The 20,935-nt window shown below is 57.8% G+C and overlaps 2 protein-coding genes across 3 annotated transcripts; one reads left to right on the plus strand and one right to left on the minus strand.

Moving 5' to 3' along the window:
• Nucleotides 1-1,227: 1,227 nt before the first annotated feature.
• LRRC8E (leucine rich repeat containing 8 VRAC subunit E) lies at nt 1,228-18,440 on the minus strand. Of its 2 annotated transcripts, none has more exons than XM_084884188.1 (3): nt 18,356-18,440; nt 5,654-5,796; nt 1,228-4,356 (listed from the first exon to the last, which is right to left on the minus strand). In XM_084884188.1, the coding sequence occupies exons 2-3, from the start codon at nt 5,789-5,791 to the stop codon at nt 2,113-2,115; spliced, it is 2,382 nt and encodes a 793-aa protein (XP_084740314.1). In that variant the 5' UTR covers nt 5,792-5,796; nt 18,356-18,440; the 3' UTR covers nt 1,228-2,112. The 2 variants fall into 2 exon arrangements, with proteins under 2 accessions (XP_084740314.1, XP_084740313.1); XM_084884187.1 differs by lacking the exon at nt 18,356-18,440 and adding an exon at nt 9,577-9,641.
• On the plus strand, nt 16,439-20,347 carry PRR36 (proline rich 36; the record flags this gene model as incomplete). Its single annotated transcript, XM_084885380.1, has 6 exons — nt 16,439-16,507; nt 16,592-16,869; nt 16,985-17,044; nt 17,299-17,411; nt 18,926-19,330; nt 19,566-20,347. The coding sequence occupies 6 exons, from the start codon at nt 16,439-16,441 to the stop codon at nt 20,075-20,077; spliced, it is 1,437 nt and encodes a 478-aa protein (XP_084741506.1). The 3' UTR covers nt 20,078-20,347.
• Nucleotides 20,348-20,935: the final 588 nt, after the last annotated feature.

Below are 20,935 nucleotides of genomic sequence, written 5' to 3' on the forward strand. Positions count from 1 at the left end.
GCGGCTGTGTCCTTAGTCTTGGTCGTTTCTGGCTGGCCGTTTCTGACACCCATGCCCTCTCAGAACTCCTCTCTCACCTCGGACAGATTTCATGATGATCCGTTATGCATAATTGCTGCCTCCTCATAATTAGGCAGCCGCGGGAAGCCCCTTCCATTTCAGCAAGCTCAGGATGGGCCAAGGGCAGGAGGAAGAGGCAGGGGTAGGAAGAGATGGGGGCCCTGGGAACCCAGCGGCGGCGTGACTCCTGGCCAAAAGTCAAGGCTTGAGTTCCAGGTCATGCTAGCCTGGGACGTTTTAAGTCTTTCCCCCTAGAATGTGAGCCCTCCTCCTTGACAATGCAGACTGGCCCTGGGATTAGCGTGCCTCTGCCTGGTGTCCTTGCAGCCTGAAGATTCCTTTCACTGGTCTGGAGGTGCTGGGAACATGGCCCCATCTGAAATGCTGGATCCCTGGAGAGTGGCTTGTCTTTGTTCTAGGGGCCAGGCGGAGGTGGCATTTAGCAGACACCTCGGAGGTGGCCGAGCCCAGGGGGTCGGGGTCAGGGTCAGGCAGGGGGCCCCTCTGGTGATGACTGACAGGTGAAGCACATACAGAAGTATAGAGTCAGCCCTGGCCGGGTAGCTCAGTTGGTTAGAGCATCTTCCTGACACACCAAGGTTGTGGGCTCTATCTCCAGTCAGGGCACATACAAGAAACAATGAACGCATAAAAGTGTGAAACAGCAAAAGTTATGTTTTCCTCTCAAGTTGATCAATAAAAATTATAAAAAGTATAGAGTCAGCCGAAACCGGTTTGGCTCAGTGGACAGAGCTTCGGCCTGCGGACTGAAAGGTCCTGGGTTCGATTCCGGTCAAGGGCATGTACCTTGGTTGCGGGCACATCCCCAGTAGGGGGAGTGCAGGAGGCGGCTGATCAATGTATCTCTCACATCGATGTTTCTAACTCTATCCTTCTACTTTCCTCTCTGTAAAAAATCAATAATATATATATATTTTTTAAAAGTATAGAGTCAGGAGAATAACAGGGAAGGTATAAGAGGAGGAGTTTTCCAGGAAAAAAAGGTATACAGGAGATGCAACCTAATTTCTCCTGTTTACCTGAGGTCTCCGGGACAGAGACACATACCCTTTATTGTGGCACTGTGGCTATGGGCCTATAATTGGTCTTGTGAAATGGCTTAGACAACAAGGGTGAACACAGGAAATCAGAATGATAGTTCTGATAATTAGTATTATTTATTTTTTAAAATGTACCCTCCACAGCACGTGTTCTTAACCTGGGGTCTGCAACACTTAGGGCAGCCATGAAGAGTCCTTTGGGAGTTGACGGCATTTGTTGACTGCCTGAAATTGCAGAATTGTGCATGAATGTGTACACAGGCATTTTCCTGAGGAAGGAGGTGCCCTGCTTTCATCAGATTCTCAGAGGGTCTAGGGACCTACAAAGGGTTCAGAATTCCTGCCCTAGAGAACACCTCTGGAGGTCAGCATTTCCCAACATGCTGCTCTAGGACCACCTGCATCAGGGTTACCTGGAGCACTTATTGACAGGCAAGTTCCTGGCCTCGGGCCAAAGCTCCTGAGTCAGTCTTTCAGGGGTGGGGCCTGTGATGTTTTCTGGGAATGTTGATTTTGATACCTTGCCAAATAAGAGAATTAACAACAAGCCAGGGCAGTGTGTGCTGGTCCCTTGTGTCTGTGACACCTTCTTGGGAGAGAACCCAAGATGTAAGCTTTGGTATGGGGGAGAGGATTGAAATCCTATCGGAATGTGTCCTCACCCCCTTTTGTGGCACTGACTGGGCTAGAATGTCCAGGGGGAGGGCAGCAGTTCTGGCCCTGGGCTGAGGCAGGACAGCCAGCCAAGACCGAGATGTGGTTTTGGTCTGAGAATCTATGACCGAGTTCATCTCTCCGTGCCATTCCACCCCAAACCCACAGCCTCTCGTCTCCCCAGATAAACCAGTCCCAAGTTCTTGCCTGGGCCCCATGGGCTGACATGTCTGCTCCTCTCCTCTCCTGGCCTGGGCCCACCTGGCCACCTCGTTGGTAGAGATTTTGGCACGGAAACATCCAGAAAGCCTCTACTGCAACCTGCCCCTCCCTGGCTTTACTCCTCTTCCATCTTCTCTCGAACCTCTGCTGGCAGCCCCTCATAAAGGCTGTCCTCCACCAGGAGCCCAGCCTTCTTTAGCCCTCTGCAGTTGCCCAGTTCTTCTGGCAGAGCCTCCAACCTGTTGCCCTTGAGCTCCAGGCGGCTGAGGGACCTGAGGTTCCCCACCTGGGGGGACAGCTGAGTCAGTTGGTTGTAGCCCAGCAGGAACGTCCGAAGCTTAGAGCAGAAGAAGATCTCGTCAGGCAGCGTCTCCAGGGCGTTATAGGAGACAGCCAGGTGCTGCAGGTTCTGGAGGAGACCCAGCTCAGGAGGCAGGGAGTGCAGCCCATTGTGGGTGACATCCAGCAGGCGGAGGCCGGAGCACATGCCCAGCTGGGTGGGCAGGACCTCCAGCTTGTTGTGGCTGAGGTAGAGCTGCTCCAGGACCCGCAGCTTACGCACGTGTTCGGGGACGTAGGCGATCTGGTTGTGCCATAGCCGGAGCGTGACCAGCTTGCGACAGTGCTGGAAGCTGAGGATCTCCTCAATGGACCGCAGGTGGTTGTCCTTAAGGTCGAGTTCCTGCAGGGCGCCCAGGCTGAAGACTGCGTGGGGGATGCGCTCCAGCCCGCAGGCCACCAGCTCCAGCTCGCGAAGCACCGTCAGCTTCTTGAGGCTGTTGAGGGCCAGCAGGCGGGCCCCATCGTTGTGCAGGCTAAGCCGCTGCAAGTGACCAGCCACATCGGTCACGCTGGCCGGGACCTTGCCGGCGTTGCTCCAAAGAGACAGCACCTTGAGCTGCTTCAGCTCTCGGAGGCTCTCAAGGGTAGCTGCCTGAGCCAGCTCTGGGGGAAAGAGCCCCTCAAGGTGCAGCTCTTCCAGGCTACGCAGCCCAAACACCCAGAGAGGCACCTCGCGGAGCTCCTCACACTTGATACGGATGACCTTCAGGCGGTCCCGCAGAAAGATCTGCAAGGAAAAGGGTAGCCTGGCCGGAGAGTGGATCAGGCTGAGTTCCTGCAGGTGCACCAGCTGTGACAGGCCTGGAGGGAAAGTGATATCAGAGATGGCCTCCAGGCGGAGTGCCTCGACCTCACGGAGCTCAAAGACCGTATCAGGCAGTCCTGGGAGCATGCAGAGCGCCAGCTCCAGCCGGCCCTTGGCGTTGTGCTGCAGCTTCTGCCGAAGTTTCTCGGGCGTCCACTCGTGGTTGAGGTTCAGCTGCTTCAGGCGGCTCTCGCTGACCTCGGAGAGGAAGACGGCGAAGCGCTTGGAGTAGAGCGGGTCATACTGGTCGATGAGGTGCAGCATGAAGGCAAAGTCATTCTTGACGTCGGGAATGTCACCCATGCCAGTCTCCTCCCGCGCGGAGCGGAAGGAGTATTCCTTGAGGGGTCGGTGGAAGAGCCAGTAGAGTGTATAGAGGCAGGTGATGCCGTAGACGCACACAAAGCAGATGTAGCAGAAAGCCAGCTTGGAGAAGAGGTGGGCCTTAGTGTGGTTGCAGCAGAAGCTGGCATAGCCCGTGAACCTGGAAGTCTCCACTGTGCAGGCCACCACGAAGCTTATCTTCTCCACATAGACGAGGTTGTAGACCAGGATGGCAAAGAACTTGCAGACCTTGAGCACCATCTGCCTGATGTACATGGTGTATAAAATGTCCCCCTCTTCCACATGCACACGGAACTTCTTGACCTTCTCAAACAGGGCTTTGGCCTGTTCCCCCTCCTTCTTGTCCAACAGGGTAACAGCTGGCGGCTCACTCACCACCTTCTCAGGCTCTGTCAGCACCTTCTCTTTTTCACCCTCCCCCACCTTTCCTGGCCCTGCCTCAGCAGCCACAGTTGCTGTTGCCTGTCGAGTGGCATGGCGCTTACGGTTCTCCCCCGAGACCTCAGACAGAGCCCGTGTGGTCCACGGTGAGTCGAAACACTTGCCCAGGATGGAGGTGAAGTGTTCGATCTTGGAGCTTGTGCCAGGGAACTTGAACCAGAAGCTGGTGCAGACCATAAAGATGAGTGTGTGGATGACAACCAGGTAGGGGAAGTACTTGGGGTACCAGTGAAGGGCCTTCTCGTAGCAGAGCTGGTTAATGAAGCTGTACTGCTGCAGGTCCAGGTTGTTTTTGAGGCCGCTCACTTCCTGGAGACCCTCCATCTGCTCAGGGACCCCCTGCAACAACAGTTGCTGACACGGGGCCTCAGAGAAGTTCTCCGGGGGTTCATGACTGGGCAGACAGATGATCTTGTCCTGTGTCACCTATGGAATAGGGGGGAGGGTGAGAGAGGGAGAGGGATCTGGGAAATTGGGAGAAAGTAGGCTGAGGTAGAAGGTCCTGATCCCTAACTGTCCCCAGCTGGCTCTGACTTGAGAAGTCACTAAACCTGAGCTTCAGTCTGTCTGAAAAAAAAAAGTTAGGTTGAATTGTGTCTTCTAGAAAGATGTCGGAGTCCTAATCCCCAATACCCATGAGTGTAGCATGTTTCCAGAGCAGATGGAGTCAAGATGAGGTCATTAAGGTGGACCTTAAACCAATATGACTGCCTTTATTGATTTATTTATTGATTAAAAATATAATTTTAGTCGAAACCGGTTTTGCTCAGTGGTACAGCGTCAGTCTGCAGACTGAAAGGTCCCGGGTTCGATTCCGGTCAAGGGCATGTACATTGGTTGCGGGCACATCCCCTGTAGGAGGTGTGCAGGAGGCAGCTGGTCGATGTTTCTCTCTCATCGATGTTTCTAGCTCTCTATCTCTCTCCCTTCCTCTCTGTAAAAAATCAATAAAATATATATATATATATATATATATATATATATATATATACACACACTTTTATTGATTTCAGAGAGGAAGAAATTTTGCTAGAGAATTATTGATTGGTTGCCTCCTGCATGCCTCACATTGGAGATTGGGCCCACAACCTGGGCATGTGCCCTGAGTGGGAATCGAACCATAACCTCCTGGTTCATAGGTCGAAGCTCAACTGCTGAGCCCTGCCAGCCGGGCTGACTGTGTCCTTTTAAAAAGGGGGAATCTGGACATAGACACACACTCATAGAGCGAAGATGCTATGAAGACAGAGGGAGAATATCATCTATAAGTCAAGCCAGGAGGACCTAGGAAAGAGGCATGGGACATATTCTCTCTGACAGCCCTGGGAAGAAACCAACCAGGCTGACACTTTGATTTCAGACTTCTAGTCTTAAGAGCTGTACGATAAAAAAGGTCTGTCTCAGCTACCCAGTTCATGATAGTTTGTTATGACAGCCCTAGCAAATTAATAAGGTTAACTGCAGTTCTTACTAGGTTCTGGGGACAGAAGTATTATAAAAATATGGACTACCACAACTGTGTGCAGGACTTCAGTGCTGCTGCCAGTGAGGGAGAGATGGGAAGGCTTCGGAATTGGTCTGTGAGTATAGGGGGCTCTGGTTTCCCCTTCCTTGGATAAGAGGAAGATTTCCGAAATTCCCTAGGCCACACCCTCTAAAGTCCCGCCCCTATACAGACTCCTCTCTCACCCCTCATTCAGGCCTCGCCCTCCCCTCCCCTTACCTGGAGGGTGCAGCCAAAGACGCCGATCATGAGCATGGCCACTGTGAGGTACTCGGCCAGGACGTCCCACCAGGGTTTGAGCAACTTGAAGGCAGGCTGCTGCTCCGAGAACTGCTTGAACTCGGCTATTGGAATCATCCTGCCTGTGAGAGAGCAGGAGGTGTGGTGTGGAGACCTCGGGCAGTGGCACCTGCTGGTGGGGCCCCCTAGGAGCCAGCCGCTGCTCCGGATCTGCGCTCCACCCTGCGGAAACCTGGCAGAACCCAGGAGCTGTGTGTTCCCTTCCCCTCTCCCCGACCTCACCTCCTTCCTGGAGCCAAGCGAGTAACGTTCTCACGACGTCTGCTCCCGGGACCCCTGCGCCAATCTGAACCTGCCTGCCCTCTCAGGGCTCAGGAAGGCCTGTCCCCGCGCCGCTGTCGCCCAGCTGGCCCGTGTGTCCTTCTTTCAGAACCTGGGCATCCCCTACCCTCCACTAGGAGCCAGGCAAAAGTTCCTCTGCTGCTCTTGTGACTCCAGACACTGGTGTCTGAGTGTCAGGACTGGCTCCCCACCACTGGACCAGAGGATGGCTCAAGGCTCGGGACTGGGAGGGACTGGGACTTCCGGGGCGTGGGCCCTGCCACCGCCTTGAGGGGAGCTCAGGGCACCACCTCCAAACTCCAACCGGAAAAGCCGGCTGGAGCCTGGCTCCGATTACAGGCCCCAGGGACAGGGAGTGGCAAAACTGAAGGCTGGTCAGCCCTCGGGGTGTGTGGCTGGGACACCTGGGTTTCCAGAGGGACTAGGGCCCAGAATCTGAGGCAGAAAAAGACACTTAGGCTCTGACAGTGTAGGGCAGGGGGTGCCAGGGTGAGTGAGACTTTGGCAGAGGATCAGGAAATGAAAAACTCGGGATGGGGGGAGGAGGGGATTGTGGACGAAAGGGGCCACATGCTGACCTGACAGGCTCAGGGGAGGCCTGCATGGCGGTCTTGCAAACTCAGAGACCTAAGGTATGGTCTGAAATTAAACTTTAACTAAACGCAGTTATAGTGGGCATTTAGGTCCTAGGCTGGTATCTCCACTGACAAGGTCAACCTTTACCTTAACTGAGCCTATTTGTCTTTGCAACTACGATAACATACCCTTGAAATGTCTGGGTAACTTGTAACTTGCCTTTTTCTGGGGCCCCTGGGGCACAACCAGATATAATGGATCCAGGACAGATACCACAAATTCCTTCATTATCATGTTAACTGTTCCTGCACTCGCCTAAGTATGTGTCCATCATTTTACTTTTTATCCCACTGCTTTGCTTTATCCCACCTCCTTAATCCATCACCAATGAATTTCATGTCACCCACCTCATCCCTCCTTTGATTGCAATGTACAAATACAGATGTAACCCTCCATTCTCTGGAGCATTATCTCAATTCCTTGAGGTTGTGCTTCCCGGCATATGTCGACAGTTTGGATCAAATAAACTCACAAAAATTCTTTACAGGTTTCAATGGCTTTTTTATGTTAACAAGAGCCAGTGTGACATCTACGACTAAGACAGGACCAAGCGGCCTGTCCCTGGGTTTCATTTTAGACCAAGGTATCCTTATTCCAGATACAGATGGCCAGATGCAAATCACACAGAGGCCACAAGCCTGGACCAGGAGCCCCCTCTTCTCTCCCTGAGGCTGGAGGTGGGAGGAGAGGGAGATAGCAAGGCCGCCACTGCCTCCAAGGGGGCTCCGAGGCCACCCACCTCTCCCAGCACCCATGGTTCCCAATATTTAGGCCTCATTTTCTCCCAAAGGCTTGCTGGAGCTAGCTCTCCTCATCCTGGTAGCCTCATGGTGCAGGCTGGGTAAGGAAAGGAGCATCTGGGCCACCAGCTGGTCCTCCAGCCCTTTACCCATCTTCAGGGGGAACCTGACCAGTCCCACACCTGCACCAAAGGCTCTGACACCTCCACACCTCCGGTTCCCATCCCCTTGGAAGCCTTGGGGATTTAGTGGGTGGGGATAGAGGATGTAGGCCCCACCCACTTAATCCCCTCAGAGGCTTCTACCAAGGTACCAAGGTGGGGCTAGGCTAGCAAAATGGGTACATGTGTGCTCACACCCATTCTCCTAGGCTCCCTGACTCAGGCCCTGACTCACCCAGCACCAGGCACACGCAAGGAGGTGCACAAAGAACACAAGATCCCTTATGCAATGGCTCTTTCCTTATACTCAGTTTCCTACCATCCTCAACAAAAAGCCAAGTAAATTGCCTCAGTGCATCCCAGTCTTGGCCACTAGGGAATCTGAGAGAAACATACCCAGGGCATCTTAGCCCCAAGTGCCCAAAAGCACACTGCAGCCACCAAAAGGGTCACTTGGGGCATTTCGAAGTGTGCACATTTGTGCATGTGGGCATGAGTGCACCAACACTGAGCTGAGGGGAGATCTGGGACCAGGGAGACACCACACATTCTTTTCCAGTCCTGCCACTGTGGTTCCCCTGCCCTGGCTACCTGTCCCTGTCAGAGACACTGCTCAGTCTCTTAAGAACTAACTCTGGAGGCTGCAGGAGGGGACTTCCTCCCGGAGTTCCTGCCACATTCCAGGGTCCATCTCACAATGGGGGACGTTCACTCCTGGGGCCCACAATCAGAGGCAAAAAGGCAAGGACCCTAAGGTCCCAGCAGATGGCTCAGTGGTTCCCACGGAACAAGGTGCCCATACACCACCATCAGAGACAGACGTGAGGGGTTATCATTATGTGTCTCCATGACTCAGACTTGATTGTTGGAACCTGCCATTAAGCTTCCACAGACACAATGCCCCCCCTTTGTCTGAGCAGGGCTGGTGGGAGGGTCCAGAGAAAAGGACTTTTGGGATGGGAGAAACCTTAAGAAAACAACAAGGGGGCCACACACACAACTTACAGCCAGCATGTCTCAGTGAGCATGTGTGTTGGGCTCTCGTTTTCCTGCCTCAAAAGGAGAGAAATAACTTGCTCAAGTTTTCACAGCTCTGACAGGACTGAGCAGCCAGCCCACTGATTGCATCCAGTTTCATTTTGAGAGAAAACCTCTGGCAGAGACTAGTATCTTTGCCAAAAGAATCTCCGTAGGGGAATGTAGGGGTGAGATGGAGGGATGGCTGCTCTGCATGCCAGACTGAAGAAGGGGTCTCTGTCAGCCTGGGATAGGTGCATGCCCCCTACCCAGTCTTAGCTCCACCATCCACACCTGACCCTTCTCTCTCCTCTCTTAGGCTCTCCCCCGCCCCCCCCCCCCAACCTGCCTCCAAAAACATGGTGGTGGTGAGGACTCCTGAGCTAGCCCCTGTCCATGCTGAGAGGAAAGGAAGACACAGCAGCAGTTGTCAGCGCTGGAACGGTTCTTGGAGGGCACAAGGTCCAACCTTTTGACTTTTGCATAAGGGAGAAACTGAGGCCCTGGTGGGAGAGGATGGGGCTTGGTAGCAGATGGAGTGGGGCACACCTGGGAACTCCCAACCGAGTACTTTTTCCAAGGTGCCCTGCCAGGACTTGGGGTTCTAGGGAATCTTGAGGTTCAAGAGTCCCAGAGGAGGCAGCCTGGTGGAGACCCCAAATGGTGTTTCTGGGACTTATGGAGCTCGGAGATGAGTTGCCGCTGTGGTCTCAGAGGTCAAGGAGAGGGAAACATCATGAAGGACCCCCTCGCCTCCTCCCAGGTCGCCCACAGCCTGTGGATCTTCACTCTGTCCTTGGCCAGGCCTCCCTGCCCTCCTGCCCTGCACCCTTGGCCTGAGCAGGGCCTAGCCTCTTTCTGCCCCCTCCTTTCCTCAGCGCCCTGTGCCCCAGGCGGTGGCGGTGGCTCAGGCCACTGTGCCAGCCACATTTGGGCCAGTCCTCCTGTGGGCCCGACCCCCACCCAGCAACCTGGTTCCCAGCGGTGGAGAGAGCCACCTACTCACCGCTCAGGGTGGAGCTGGGCCCAACTCCTGGGTCCCCGCTCCGGCAGAGTTAGTTCCCGGGCCAGGCTGGGTGAATCAGGGCGGGCGGGCCCGCAACCAGGAGCCGCCCCGCCCCGCCCTGCCCCGCCCACCTGACGTCTCAGCCCTGCCTCCCTCCGGTGCTTCCAGGTGCCCCTGACTCCTGGCGCCGGGATCGGGGATCGCAGAAAGGGTGATTGCTCTCCCCCAGGTGGCCCAGCGCCGGCCTTAGGAGCAGGGCCCTGACCTCTGGGCCCGGCTGCCCTTGGCTGGGACCTGGCCTGAGGCATAGAGATGAGGATCAGGCATCGCGCATCCGCGGGGCCGCTCTCCTTGGAGCCACGCTGTACAGATGGAGTCAGAAAACGAGGAGGGGTCTCCTCCTTCGCCCACCCCAAGGTGCAGCCACCTGGCTTTGAGGCCCAACCAAGGGACCAGTGATCAAGGTCCATCCGGTCAGGGAGCCAAGTAGAGTGGGGTGCTTACACGTCTGACCCTGCCCAGCCTTGAGGTTGGCCCTCCCCTGCCAGCTCCTTGCGTGGTCCATGGACAGGTGCAGGGGTCAGAGGCTCTGGGAGCTGGGGCTAGAGTCCAGCCTGGGCGGCCAGATTCTAGAAGGACGACTCGGTCTCCCCATGCTCACCCTTTCCTTCCCCCGGGGAGGCCTGGGTTGGGTCTTAGACCAGCCAATTGCCCAATTCAGCCTGAGGGGCATGGGCAGTTGAACCTTGATCTGCTTTGACTACAAAACAAGGGAGGGAATCTAGACTAGAATGGGGAGTGGTCTAACTTGGGACAAAGAAGCCCGAGTTCTCCACAGTAGAGGCTCCTGAGACCCTGAAACCTTGAAGGCTGGGACCCCCTTAGCTTAGCTTCCTCTGTGAGACCCTGGGCTGCATTCCACTCTCTGGCACTCCACTTCTGATAAGTCTTGGGCTCCCTCTAAGGAGCCATCGGAGACCAAGTACTTCCTCCCTCTTCTTCCGTGGTCTCTTCCTGCCTCCCGAGAAGCTCCTTGAGATCCATTCCCTGGGGCTTGTTCCCAGCTTTGTTCTGGAATAAGCATCCAGCTTGGCACACTTATGCAAGAGTCTGCGGTCACTGGGCTGGCAGCCCCATTGGCTCCAGGCAGGGGTCTCTTCTGCTCCCTTCAGTGTCCCCAGCACTCGGAATGGTGCCAGGCACACAGTGGTGAGCATTCCGTTAATGATGAGCGGGTGGACGATTGAGCTGTTATCTTAATTCGGGCTCTTCTAGTTGCAAACTGTGAGACAAGGAATCAGGATGTAAATAGCTTATCTGAGAAGTGATCCCAACAAGCACTAATGGTGAGACAGCGGGGAGACGAGAGTGGGCAGGGAAGGAAGCCAATAAGCTTTAATGAGGGTACATCAATGAGGACGAATGAGCAGGTTGACACTGTGGGCAACCAGGGCTCCATTCTCCTGGGGAACTCTGGGAGACGGTGGAAGACACCTCCCAGTTGTGGGAGTTGAAGTACTAATAGACCGGATCCTGATTGTGTTGGCTGAGGGCTGCTCTGCAGAAGGGACATGGAGGGGCGTTAATTCCCTGGAACTTCTGATTTCCCTGACATGTGGGAATCGCGGGTGCTCAGGAGATATGGAGGAGGCTTCAGGGCACCTGCCGCACGGATCGATACTTGAGTGGAATGGATGGGTCATAGGACACCCCTACAATCTTTCATGTTGTTCTCCAGAAAGACTATCACTTTATGTTCCCACTGGGAATGGGTGAATTTTCCCACATCAATAACACCCAACTTAAAAACAGGTGATAACAGAACTTACCATCTTGACTATTTTTAAAAATATATATATTTTATTGATTTTTTACAGAGAGGAAGGGAGAGAGATAGAGAGCTAGAAACGTCAATGAGAAAGAAACATCGACCAGCTGCCTCTTGCACACCCCCTACCGGGGATGTGCCCACAATCAATGTACATGCCCTTGACCGGAATCAAACCTGGGACCTTTCAGTCCGCAGACTGACTCTCTACCGCTGAGCCAAACCGGTTTTGGCAGTCTTGACTATTTTTAAGTGTACAGTTCAGTGGCATTAAGCACGTTCACAATGTTCTGCAAACACCCCCATCATCCATTTCTAAAATGTTCTCATCTTCTCAAACTGAAGCTCTGTCCCCATTAAGCACTTACTCCTCCTCCTCCTCCCCCTCCAGGCCCTGGCACCCCCCATCTACTTTCTGTCTCTGTGGATCTGACTCCTCTAGGGACCTCATATGAGTAGAATCATATAGTACTTGTTCTTTTGGGACTGGCTTATTTCACTGAGCATAATATCTCCAAATTTCATGCATATTTTAGCCTGTGTCAGAATATCCTTCCTTTTTACGGCTGAGTAATCTCCCATTGTATGGGTGGACTACATTTTGTTTAACCATTCACCATCGAGAAACCCTTGGGTTGCTTCCCTCTTTTGCCTGTTGTGAATAATTAAACACAAGTGTGTAAATGTAAACATCTCTTGGAGTTCCTGCTTTCAATTCTTTTGGGTGGAACTGATGGGTCATATGGAAATTCTGTTTAATTTTTTTGAGCACCGTTCACACTGTTCTTTCACAACAGCTGCATCATTTTACATTTCCACCAACGGTACCCATGATTGCCCATTTCTCCACATTTTCACCAACACTTGTGCTCAATACCCAGCTTCTAATGTCTTGTGAACCTGAGGTAGTTAGCTATTTGTACATAACAAATTACCCCCCAAACCTAGCAGCTTGAAACAAGCATTCACTGTCTCACAGTTTCTGAGGGTCAGGAACCTGAGAGTGCTACAGAGGGTGGACCAACAGTCTCCCTCCCCCACCAGCTCCCAGCAACTACTGTTTTGTTTTATGTCCCTCTAGATTAGCTCCCATTTCTCAGAATGTTCTGTAAATGGAATCATACAGTGAAGCCTGTGTGTCTGTGTGTGGCTTCTTTTCATCAGCAGAATGTTTTTGAGATTTGCCCCAATGTATTTTGAGTGTCTTGGTAGTTTATTTATTTATTTTTAAAAATATATTTTATTGATTTTTTACAGAGAGGAAGGGAGAGGGATAAAGCGTTAGAATCATCAATGAGAGAGAATCATTGATCAGCTGCCTCCTGCACGCCCCTTACTGGGGATGTGCCCACAACCAAGATACATGCCCTTGACCAGAATCGAACCCAGGACCTTTCAGTCCGCAGGCTGATGCTCTATCCACTGAGCCAAACCGGTTTTGGCTCCTTTTTCTTTCTTATTTTCTTTTCTGTTACTCTTTCTTTCTCTCTTTCTTTGTTTATTTTATTTTATTGCTGAAGAGTATTCCATTGTAGGGATTGCAGGTTTTGTTTTGGTTTGTGTAATCCATCCCTCTGTTGCTGGACCAATTTGGGAAATGGTCTTACATCAGGGCAGAATCCAGATCTCAGTGAAATGCAGGATGGAGTCAGTTTAGCCTTGGAGGGACCCTGGCACCAAAGAAGACAGCAGAGCAGGGCTCTGGGCAGGCAGTTGAGACTCAGGAGGGCACTGCTGGTGAGTGGTAATCAGGCAGAGACCCAGGCTGGGGTACTGCCAGAAGGTGTTCACACAAGTGATCCTCAATAAACCTGGGGATGAGGTGAGGCCTGGAATGATCCAATCGGTGTGTGTGGGGGGGAGGGGGAGAGGTATGGAAGAGGGGTGTTTGAGGAGCACCTCTTCCAGGCTGAAGGGAGGATTCATTGCAAGGATGGGTTCTGAGATAGGCTTTCACCAGCCAAAGTAGGGTATTCAGTTCTGACAGTGGCTTCTCTCTTTTTTTCTTCCATTTCCTGAACCTCAACTGTGGATACAACTATTGAAGCAAGAAAATGCAAACCTCTGCTTCCGGCCAGGCTAAATATGTTTTTATTGATTTTAGAGAGAAAAGGAGGGAAGGGGAGAGAGAAAAACAATAATGAGAGCTCCGCTGGTGTAACTCAGTGGCTGAGCGTCAACCTGTGAGCCAGGAGGTTGCGGTTCCATCCTGGTCAGGGCGCATTCACAGGCTGTGGGCTCGATCCCCAGTAGGGGTTGTGCAGGAGGTGGCCAATCAGTGATTCTCTCATTATTGATGTTTCTATCCCTCTTTCCCTCTCCCTGCCTCTCCCTGAAATTAATAAAAAAAACATATTTAAAAAGCAAGAAATATCGATGAAAGAAACATCCATAGGCTGCCTCCTGCATGCCCTCTACTGGGGATCAAGCCCTCTACCTGGGCATATTCCCTGACCCGGAACCAAATCTGAAATCTCTCAGTGCATTGGACAACGTTCAGCCACCTGAGCTACACCGGCCAGGGCAGGCCTGGGTTCTTTTATTGGGGTAGAGTGTGGTGCCTAGGGTTTCACTAGCCCACTCTTTTTAAAAATATATATTTTATTGATTTTTTACAGAGAGGAAGGGAGAGGGAAAGAAAGTTGGAAACATTGATGAGAGAAAAACGTCGATCAGCTGCCTCCTGCACACCTCCTACTGGGGATGTGCCCGCAGCCAAGGTACATGCCCTTGACTGGAATCGAACCTGGGACCCTTCAGTCCACAGGCCAAGCTATCCACTGAGCCAAACCAGCTGAGGCATGAGCCCACTCTTTATTGGTGAATTTAAAGCATGGGGAAAAAAATGACTCACATGGTCAACCAAAATCTCTGAGACAAAGGACCCTTCGGGGGAAGACAGCCTGCTCTCCACCTGCTGTGTGGCTGGCAGTGTGTTTGTCGGAGATGGCCACCTGTGCGGTGGCTGCCTCTACAATGGACGTTTAACTAGCCTTTGCATTACAAAAAACTTAAAAATCCAACTTTCATGGCTCACATCATCTTCCCCTCACCGCATGGCAGGTTCACCCTGGTGCCAGTGCCACCCATCCTGGTCCTGTGCTTGGAAGCCTCCTAAGTCCCAGGCAAGTATGAGCTGCTTCTGTAATGAGTGTGTGTGAGTGTGTGTGAGTGTGTGAGTGTGTGAGTGTGTGAGTGTGTGTGAGTGTGTGTGTATGTGTGTGTGTGTGTATGTGTGAGTGTGTTTGTGAGTGTGTGTGAGTGTGTATATGTGTGTGAGTGTGTGCATGTGTGTGAATGTGTGTATGAGTGTGTGTGAGTGTGTATATGTGTGTGTGTGAGTGTGTGTGTGTGTCTGTGTGTGTCTGTGTGTCTGTGTGTGTGAATGTGAGTGTGTGAGTGTGAGTGTGTGAGTGAGAGAGTGTGTGTCTGTGTGAATGTGTATGTGTCTCTGTGTGTGTGTGAGTGTGTGTGTGAGTGTGTGTGAGTGTGTGTGTGTGAGTGTGTGTGTGTGAGTGTGTGTCTGTGTGTGTCTGTGTGTGTGTGTGTGAATGTGAGTGTGTGAGTTTGAGTGTGTGAGTGAGAGAGTGTGTGTCTGTGTGAATGTGTATGTGTCTCTGTGTGTGTGTGTGAGTGTGTGTGTGAGTGTGTGTGTGTGTGTGTGTGTGTGTATGGCACACAGGCATGTAACGGGGAAAGGAATGGAGCAGAGGGAGCTGGTTCTTTGGGATGGGGCTAAGCATTTGGACAGATCAGGCAAAGGGCAGAAGGTACAGGATGTACGTTGGGGGAGCACAGAGGTGTGGGAGGGCACGTGGCATCCGTTGGGCAACACAGGACACCTGAGGATGGCCATCCCCTCTTCATACTCCTGTGCCTTCCACGCCACAGCCCCCTACCAAGTTCCCCGACGGAGACCACGTGCACAGCTGATGAAGTCACCAGGTGACACCTCCTGCCAGCTGGGCAGCCTGGACAGGATCTTCTCAGCCCCTGCACGTGCCTGTTTTGACACCTCATAACCTCCCATAGTCTTGACACGCTCTTCCTCCCCCCAATCCTATATGTCAGGAAGCCTTTGCTGACCTGACCTCACCCCTTCATGTGACTTAGGTGGGTATGGAGGTTGGGGTGCCTTGTCCTGCAGAAGACTGGGCCACCTCTCACCATATTTCGTTTCTCTCTCCTTCTCTCCCTCCCTTCCTCTCTTGCCCAAATTCAGGGTTTGTCCCTAAATTCCCAGGGCTGCGGGGTCTGGGAGAGCCTTTGGGTATGCCAGGGGCGGGTGCCTCCAGGGACCAGGGTGGCCTTGCCTCCTGGGTCCCAAAGGCCTGGACAGAGACCAGGGACACTGAACTGCGGATTGGTCCTTGGGCCGGAGGTGCGGGCAGGCCCCCTGGCTGCCAGGGCCCGTGCATGTTGTGGTGGGGATTCTCGCCTCCCTCCCCCCTCCTCGCGGGTTCGGTCTCCCGAGCTCCGGGCCGCGCGGAGAGGCCGCCCCTCCCTCTCCCTCCGCGCGCTCCCGCCGCCTCCCCGGCCGCTCCGGCGCGTGCGCCCCTCGTCTCCGAGCCCGCGGCCCAGGGGCGGGCGGGCTCCGGGCGCCGCCGCCCGCAGCCACTTCCCTCGCTGCCATCCACCCCACCCGAGGGGCCCCGCGCGGGTGCGGGAGGCCGGGCCGGAGGTGAGTGCGGCGCCAGCAGGTGGAGTGGGCGGCGCGGACGCGGCGGGCGGGCGCGGGCATCCCGCTCGGGACGCGGCTCTTTGTCTCCCGGAGCTGGTGCGCGGGCGCCGGGGCCGCTCCTCCTCCGGCAGGTGCTGGCGTCCCCCCACCCCCACCCCCAAGCTGGCGAGGGGACCCGGGGGTGCGCTCCGTCCCCCCACCCCATTGGAGTCCGGGGGTCCCCCTGTCCCCGGGGCTGGACGTCTGGATCCCTAGGGGGCGGGGGCAGAGGCGTGGATCCGGGGTCTGAGAGGGAGCGGGGACCGGACAAGGGGGATGGGCGGTGGCGGCAGGGCCCGGGGGAGGGTGATGGGATGGGACTTGGGACCGCCTGGAGCAGCCCGGCTGGGGAGCGGGTGGGAGGGAAGGAGATCGAGGCCGAGGTGTGAGTGCCCGTGGGCAGCGAGGTGCCAGAGCCCGGCTCCCGCAGGCTGCCGGGCGGTCCAAGCCCTGCTGTCTCCCCTCAGGTGCGGGATGGACCGGAGAGACAAGGCCAGGGCGGGCGCCGCTGCGCGGACCGCGGCTTCGCACCCCCCGGGCCGCCGGAAAGCCCCCAGACCCCCAGCGGCTCCTCGGGCCCCGCCACCTGTCACCCCCGCAGCCCTCAGGGCTCCGGGGGCCGCGGGAGCTGCGGGGCGGGGGCCCCCGACCGAGCGAGCGCCGGGCGCCCGGCCAGCCGCCCTTCCGGACGCTCCTCCCGCAGCGGAGCCCACGAGGGGCCCCCGGACCGGCCCCGGCAGCCCAGGTACCCCAGCCTCTTCCCCCGAGCCCGAGCCCGAGCCCGTCCCCCTACACCTTCCTCCTCCTGAGCTACCCGCTCCCTCTGCCTCCGGCACCTGCTCACCGCCCTCTCCCGGCAGCTGCGAGGCCCGCAGCGGCGGCCAGAGGGGCGCGGACCGCTGCCAGGACCCCCGGCCCAGGTTCAGTCTCCAGCCCCGGACGAGCCGGCGGTGCCACCAGGTACCCCCCCCCCCCACCTCCCCAGGCAAGGGTCAGGGTCACTCTCTGGAATTGGGGTGTGGGAACACCTGCAGGTGACTGGGTGCAAGTTGGGTGAAAGCCATTCTAAGGCGGCAGAGGGTCCATGTGCCCATTTCACAGATGAGGAAGACAATGTGAACTTTGGAGGTGGGGAGGCGGGCTCTGCCCTGAGCATGCCCCCCCTCACCCCCAGGCTAGGCCCTCTGGGGCAGAAGGCACTCCGGCCGCCAGCGGAGGAGCCGAAGGGCAGAGGAAAACCCCCAGAAACTCCCAGAGCGAGTGCCCTGAGTGTGGAGGCGCGGAGAGGTATGTGCCCGGAGAGGATGGGGCTCCTGGGCTTGGGGGGGACCAGCCTGTAAGTGTCGATGACCCTTTGCCTTCTGCTTTGCCCCTAGACTCTTTGCCAGGCGCTCCCCTCCCCGCCATCTCCCCTCGGCCTCGGGGTGGGGGTGCTGATGTGGGGCTCCCCCGGCCAGCTTCCAGTGCCCGGCCCCGCCCCCTGGCGGAGGCCCCCCGGAAACCAGCGAGCCATGCCCCGGAGCGCAGCGCCGCGGAGCCAAGCCCTGCGGCCCGGAGAGGGCCCGGCACCGGCGGCGCCCAGAGGCCGGCCCCGCGCCCCCCGGGCTCCGGCGCCACCCCGCTGTCCTCCCCGGCTCGCTCTCCGGCCTCGCTGGGGCGCTCCTCGCAGGCCAAGCCGAAAGCGCTGCAGGCTCTGCGCCCCCCACAGGCCGCACCCTCCAGGAAGGGCGCAGCCAGCCTGCAGAGCCTCTCGCCCCCTTTGGCCACTTCGTCTCCGCGGGTTCGGACCGCACCACCGGCACCGCCCAGCCTTATCGCTGCCTCTACTCTGCGGGACACACCCCTTCCCTCTGCACCCCCCACGCCTCCTTCCCGGGCCCCGGCGGGCCCTCTGACCACGCCCCTCCCACTGGCCCCTCCCTCTGCCCCGCCCCCTCAGCGGAACCTCCCCTCCCCGCCTGCCACGCCCCCCTTGCCAGCTCCCCTCGTCCACCTGAGCGCATCCCTTCCGGCGGCGCCCGCCTCTCCCACGGCCGCTCTTCCAGCTCCAGGCCCTCCTCCAGGCTCGCCCCCTCTGCAGAGCGCGTCCCCTGCCCAGGCTCCTCCGGCTTTGCCCTCTCTGCCGGCTCTGCCCTCTCTCCGGTCCACACCACCTTTGTCAGCCTGTCTGCCACCGGCCACGCCCCCTCCGCAAGCCCCTCTTCCTCAGGCAAGGTCTCCGCAGAGCTTACCCTCTCCCTCAGCCACAGCCCCGCGGCAGGACTTTCCTGCGCTGGCCGCGCCCGCCCCGCCAGCCGGCCCTCTGTCTCCGCCCCATCTTCAGCCCCCGGCCTGCACCCTGGCCGCCCCTCCCCCGCAGGATCCTCCTCCAGCCACAGCCCCTCCGCAGGCTCCGCCTTCCCCGCTGGCCACGCCCCCAGCGCAGACCCCACCTCTGGTCCCGTCCCCTCCGCAGGCCCCGCCTTCCCCGCTGGCCACGCCCCCAGTGCAGACCCCACCTCTGGTCCCGTCCCCTCCGCAGGCCGCTCCCTCTTTGGTCCTGCCTCCTCTGCAGGCCCCACACTTGCTGGCCTCGCCAGCTTTGCAAGCCCCTCCCCTGGGCACGCCCCCTCCACAGAGTCCCTCTGCTCTGGACACACTTTCTCTGCAGGTCTCTCCCTCTTCTCAGGCCCTGTCCCCTCCACAGGTCTCCCTTCCTCTGGCCTCACCACTTTTGCAGGCCACTCCCGCTGCGTCCAGTCCTCTCCTAGAAGCTATGGCCCCTGTGCAAACCCAAACTCTGGCCTTGCCTTCTCTGCCAGACCCTCCCCCTCCAATGGCCACGCCCCCTCCCCCGGCTCCACCTTCTCTAGTCCTGTCCCCTCTGCAGGCCCTTCCCTCTCCCCCTGCCTCTCCCCCTCTTCAGACCCCACGCCGCCCCCCAACCCCGGGCCCCGACGCCCCGATCCCCGGCCCGCGGCTGACCCTGGCGCTGGCCCCGGCGCCGCCGCCGCCGCCCTCGCGCAGCCCTTCCAGCACGCTGAGCGGCCCGGACCTGGCTGGCCACAGCAGCAGCGCCACCAGCACCCCGGAGGAGCTGCGCGGCTACGACAGCGGCCCCGAGGGCGCCGCCGCCTCCCCGCCCGCCGACGCCGAGCTCGCCGCCTGCCATCCGGCCGCCTGGAGCCGAGGGCCCGCCCCGCCGCTGGCCGGCCGCGGTGCCCCGGGTGAGCGGGCTTTGGGACCCGGCGGGGCTGTGGGCGGGGCAAGGCCTGGAATGTGGGTGGGCGGGGTGGACGGCGAGGCTTCGCCGCTCGGGGCGGGGCTGCGCGGCTGCGCGGCTGCGGGGCTGCGCGGCTGCGGGGCTGCGGGGCTGCGGGGCTGCGGGGCTGCGGGGCTGCGGGGCTGCGGGGCTGCGGGGCTTATCGTTCCCTCCCGCTAGTTCGGCTCTCCTCGCTGCAGGGGGGCCCCTGCCCTGGCCTCCGGCCGCTGGGTCCGGCGCTGCGGACGGCCTGTGCACCATCTACGAGGCTGAAAGGCCGGAGTCGGCGACCGCCGCCCAGGGAGCGCTGGAGCCCGGGCCCGGGCCCGGCGCGGGTGGCGGGAAGGTGGCGGCCGGGCCCGGGACGCTGGCGGCCTCGCGCAGCGGGAAGCCGGCGCGCCTGGGCGAGCTGCCGCTGGGGGCGCTGCAGGCGAGCGTCGTGCAGCACCTGCTGAGCCGGACGCTGCTGCTGGCGGCGACCGAAGGTGCGGCCGGCGACAGCGGCTGTGGCCCGGGCAGCGCTGGGGGCGGTGGCGGCGCGGGCGGCGCCCGGACTGCGCTCAGCGATGCCGAACTGGGACGCTGGGCCGAACTGTTGTCTCCTCTGGACGAGTCCCGCGCCAGTATCACCTCCGTCACCAGCTTCTCCCCGGACGACGTGGCTTCCCCGCAGGGTGACTGGACCGTGGTGGAGGTGGAGACCTTCCACTGAGTCCGATTCTCTTAACTCCACCCCCACCTTAGGGTCCGCCCTCCCGTTACTCCTCTCGGTCTTAGACTCTGGTCCCCTCCTTCTGGAATCCAGATCTTCGTAGAATTTTGGCCCAGGTTCGCCACCCACCCACACCTTTTGCTAAGGCCCTCCCCTCGAGCTTAGCCCCTTTGGCCTGGGACACGCTCACGCTCCCCTGGAGCCCTGCTTCCTCTCTCAGCCTAGCCCCCATCCCACGTGTATAGTTTGCAATAAAGCCGGGACACTGCCGCCTGGGCGTCTTTGTCGCTGCGGGGGCCGAGGCTGCAGTGGGACTGGGCGCTGCGGAGCTTGGTCTAGCCGGGCACACCTACCCGCGTGCGTGAATGTAGGTTTTTTCCGGTCTGACTTCTGGAAACTTTAGGAGGGTCCCAATGCGCGAATTAGTGTGTGCAAGCTCTTCCCACCCTGGGCCAGGGGAGCCAGCACTCCTGGGGAGAGGGGGAAGACACGTGGGAGGGGCTCGCTGGGGGTGGAGGGCCCCGCCCAGTGTGCACCCCCTTTCCTTTCATGCTCCGGTGTGTTAGAGGGAGAGAGGGGTCACTTCGTTTCCCCTGGGGACTCCCTACCCAGGGCATACTGCCCTCTGCTTACCCATGAGGCTGCAGTGCAGGGGCCTCCTCAGAAGGACCTAGTGTAGGGAGCAGGACCCTCCTGGGAGGGGATGGGAGGGGCCTGTAGGGAAGGAGCAACCTCTTCCAAGGCCGGGTGGGAGATCAGGGAGTCTTCACCATGCCCCTTTATGGCACCCAACCCATGGACCTCACTTACCCTCCCAACTTAGGGTGTTCTCCCCAAACCAGGGGTCCTCACCAGAGC

The sequence above is a fragment of the Pipistrellus hanaki genome (genome assembly GCF_964339955.1).
Source record: "Pipistrellus hanaki genome assembly, chromosome: 5".
NCBI lineage: Eukaryota > Metazoa > Chordata > Mammalia > Chiroptera > Vespertilionidae > Pipistrellus > Pipistrellus hanaki.

What these genes read in the sequence shown, in the direction of transcription:
- LRRC8E (XM_084884188.1), bottom strand. Translation starts at nt 5,791, where the DNA reads ATGATTCCAATAGCCGAGTTCAAGCAGTTCTCGGAGCAGCAGCCTGCC. An exon ending in TCTTTGGCTGCACCCTCCAG is followed by an intron (nt 4,357 to 5,653) that starts GTAAGGGGAGGG and finishes CCTATTCCATAG; the next exon opens with GTGACACAGGACAAGATCAT.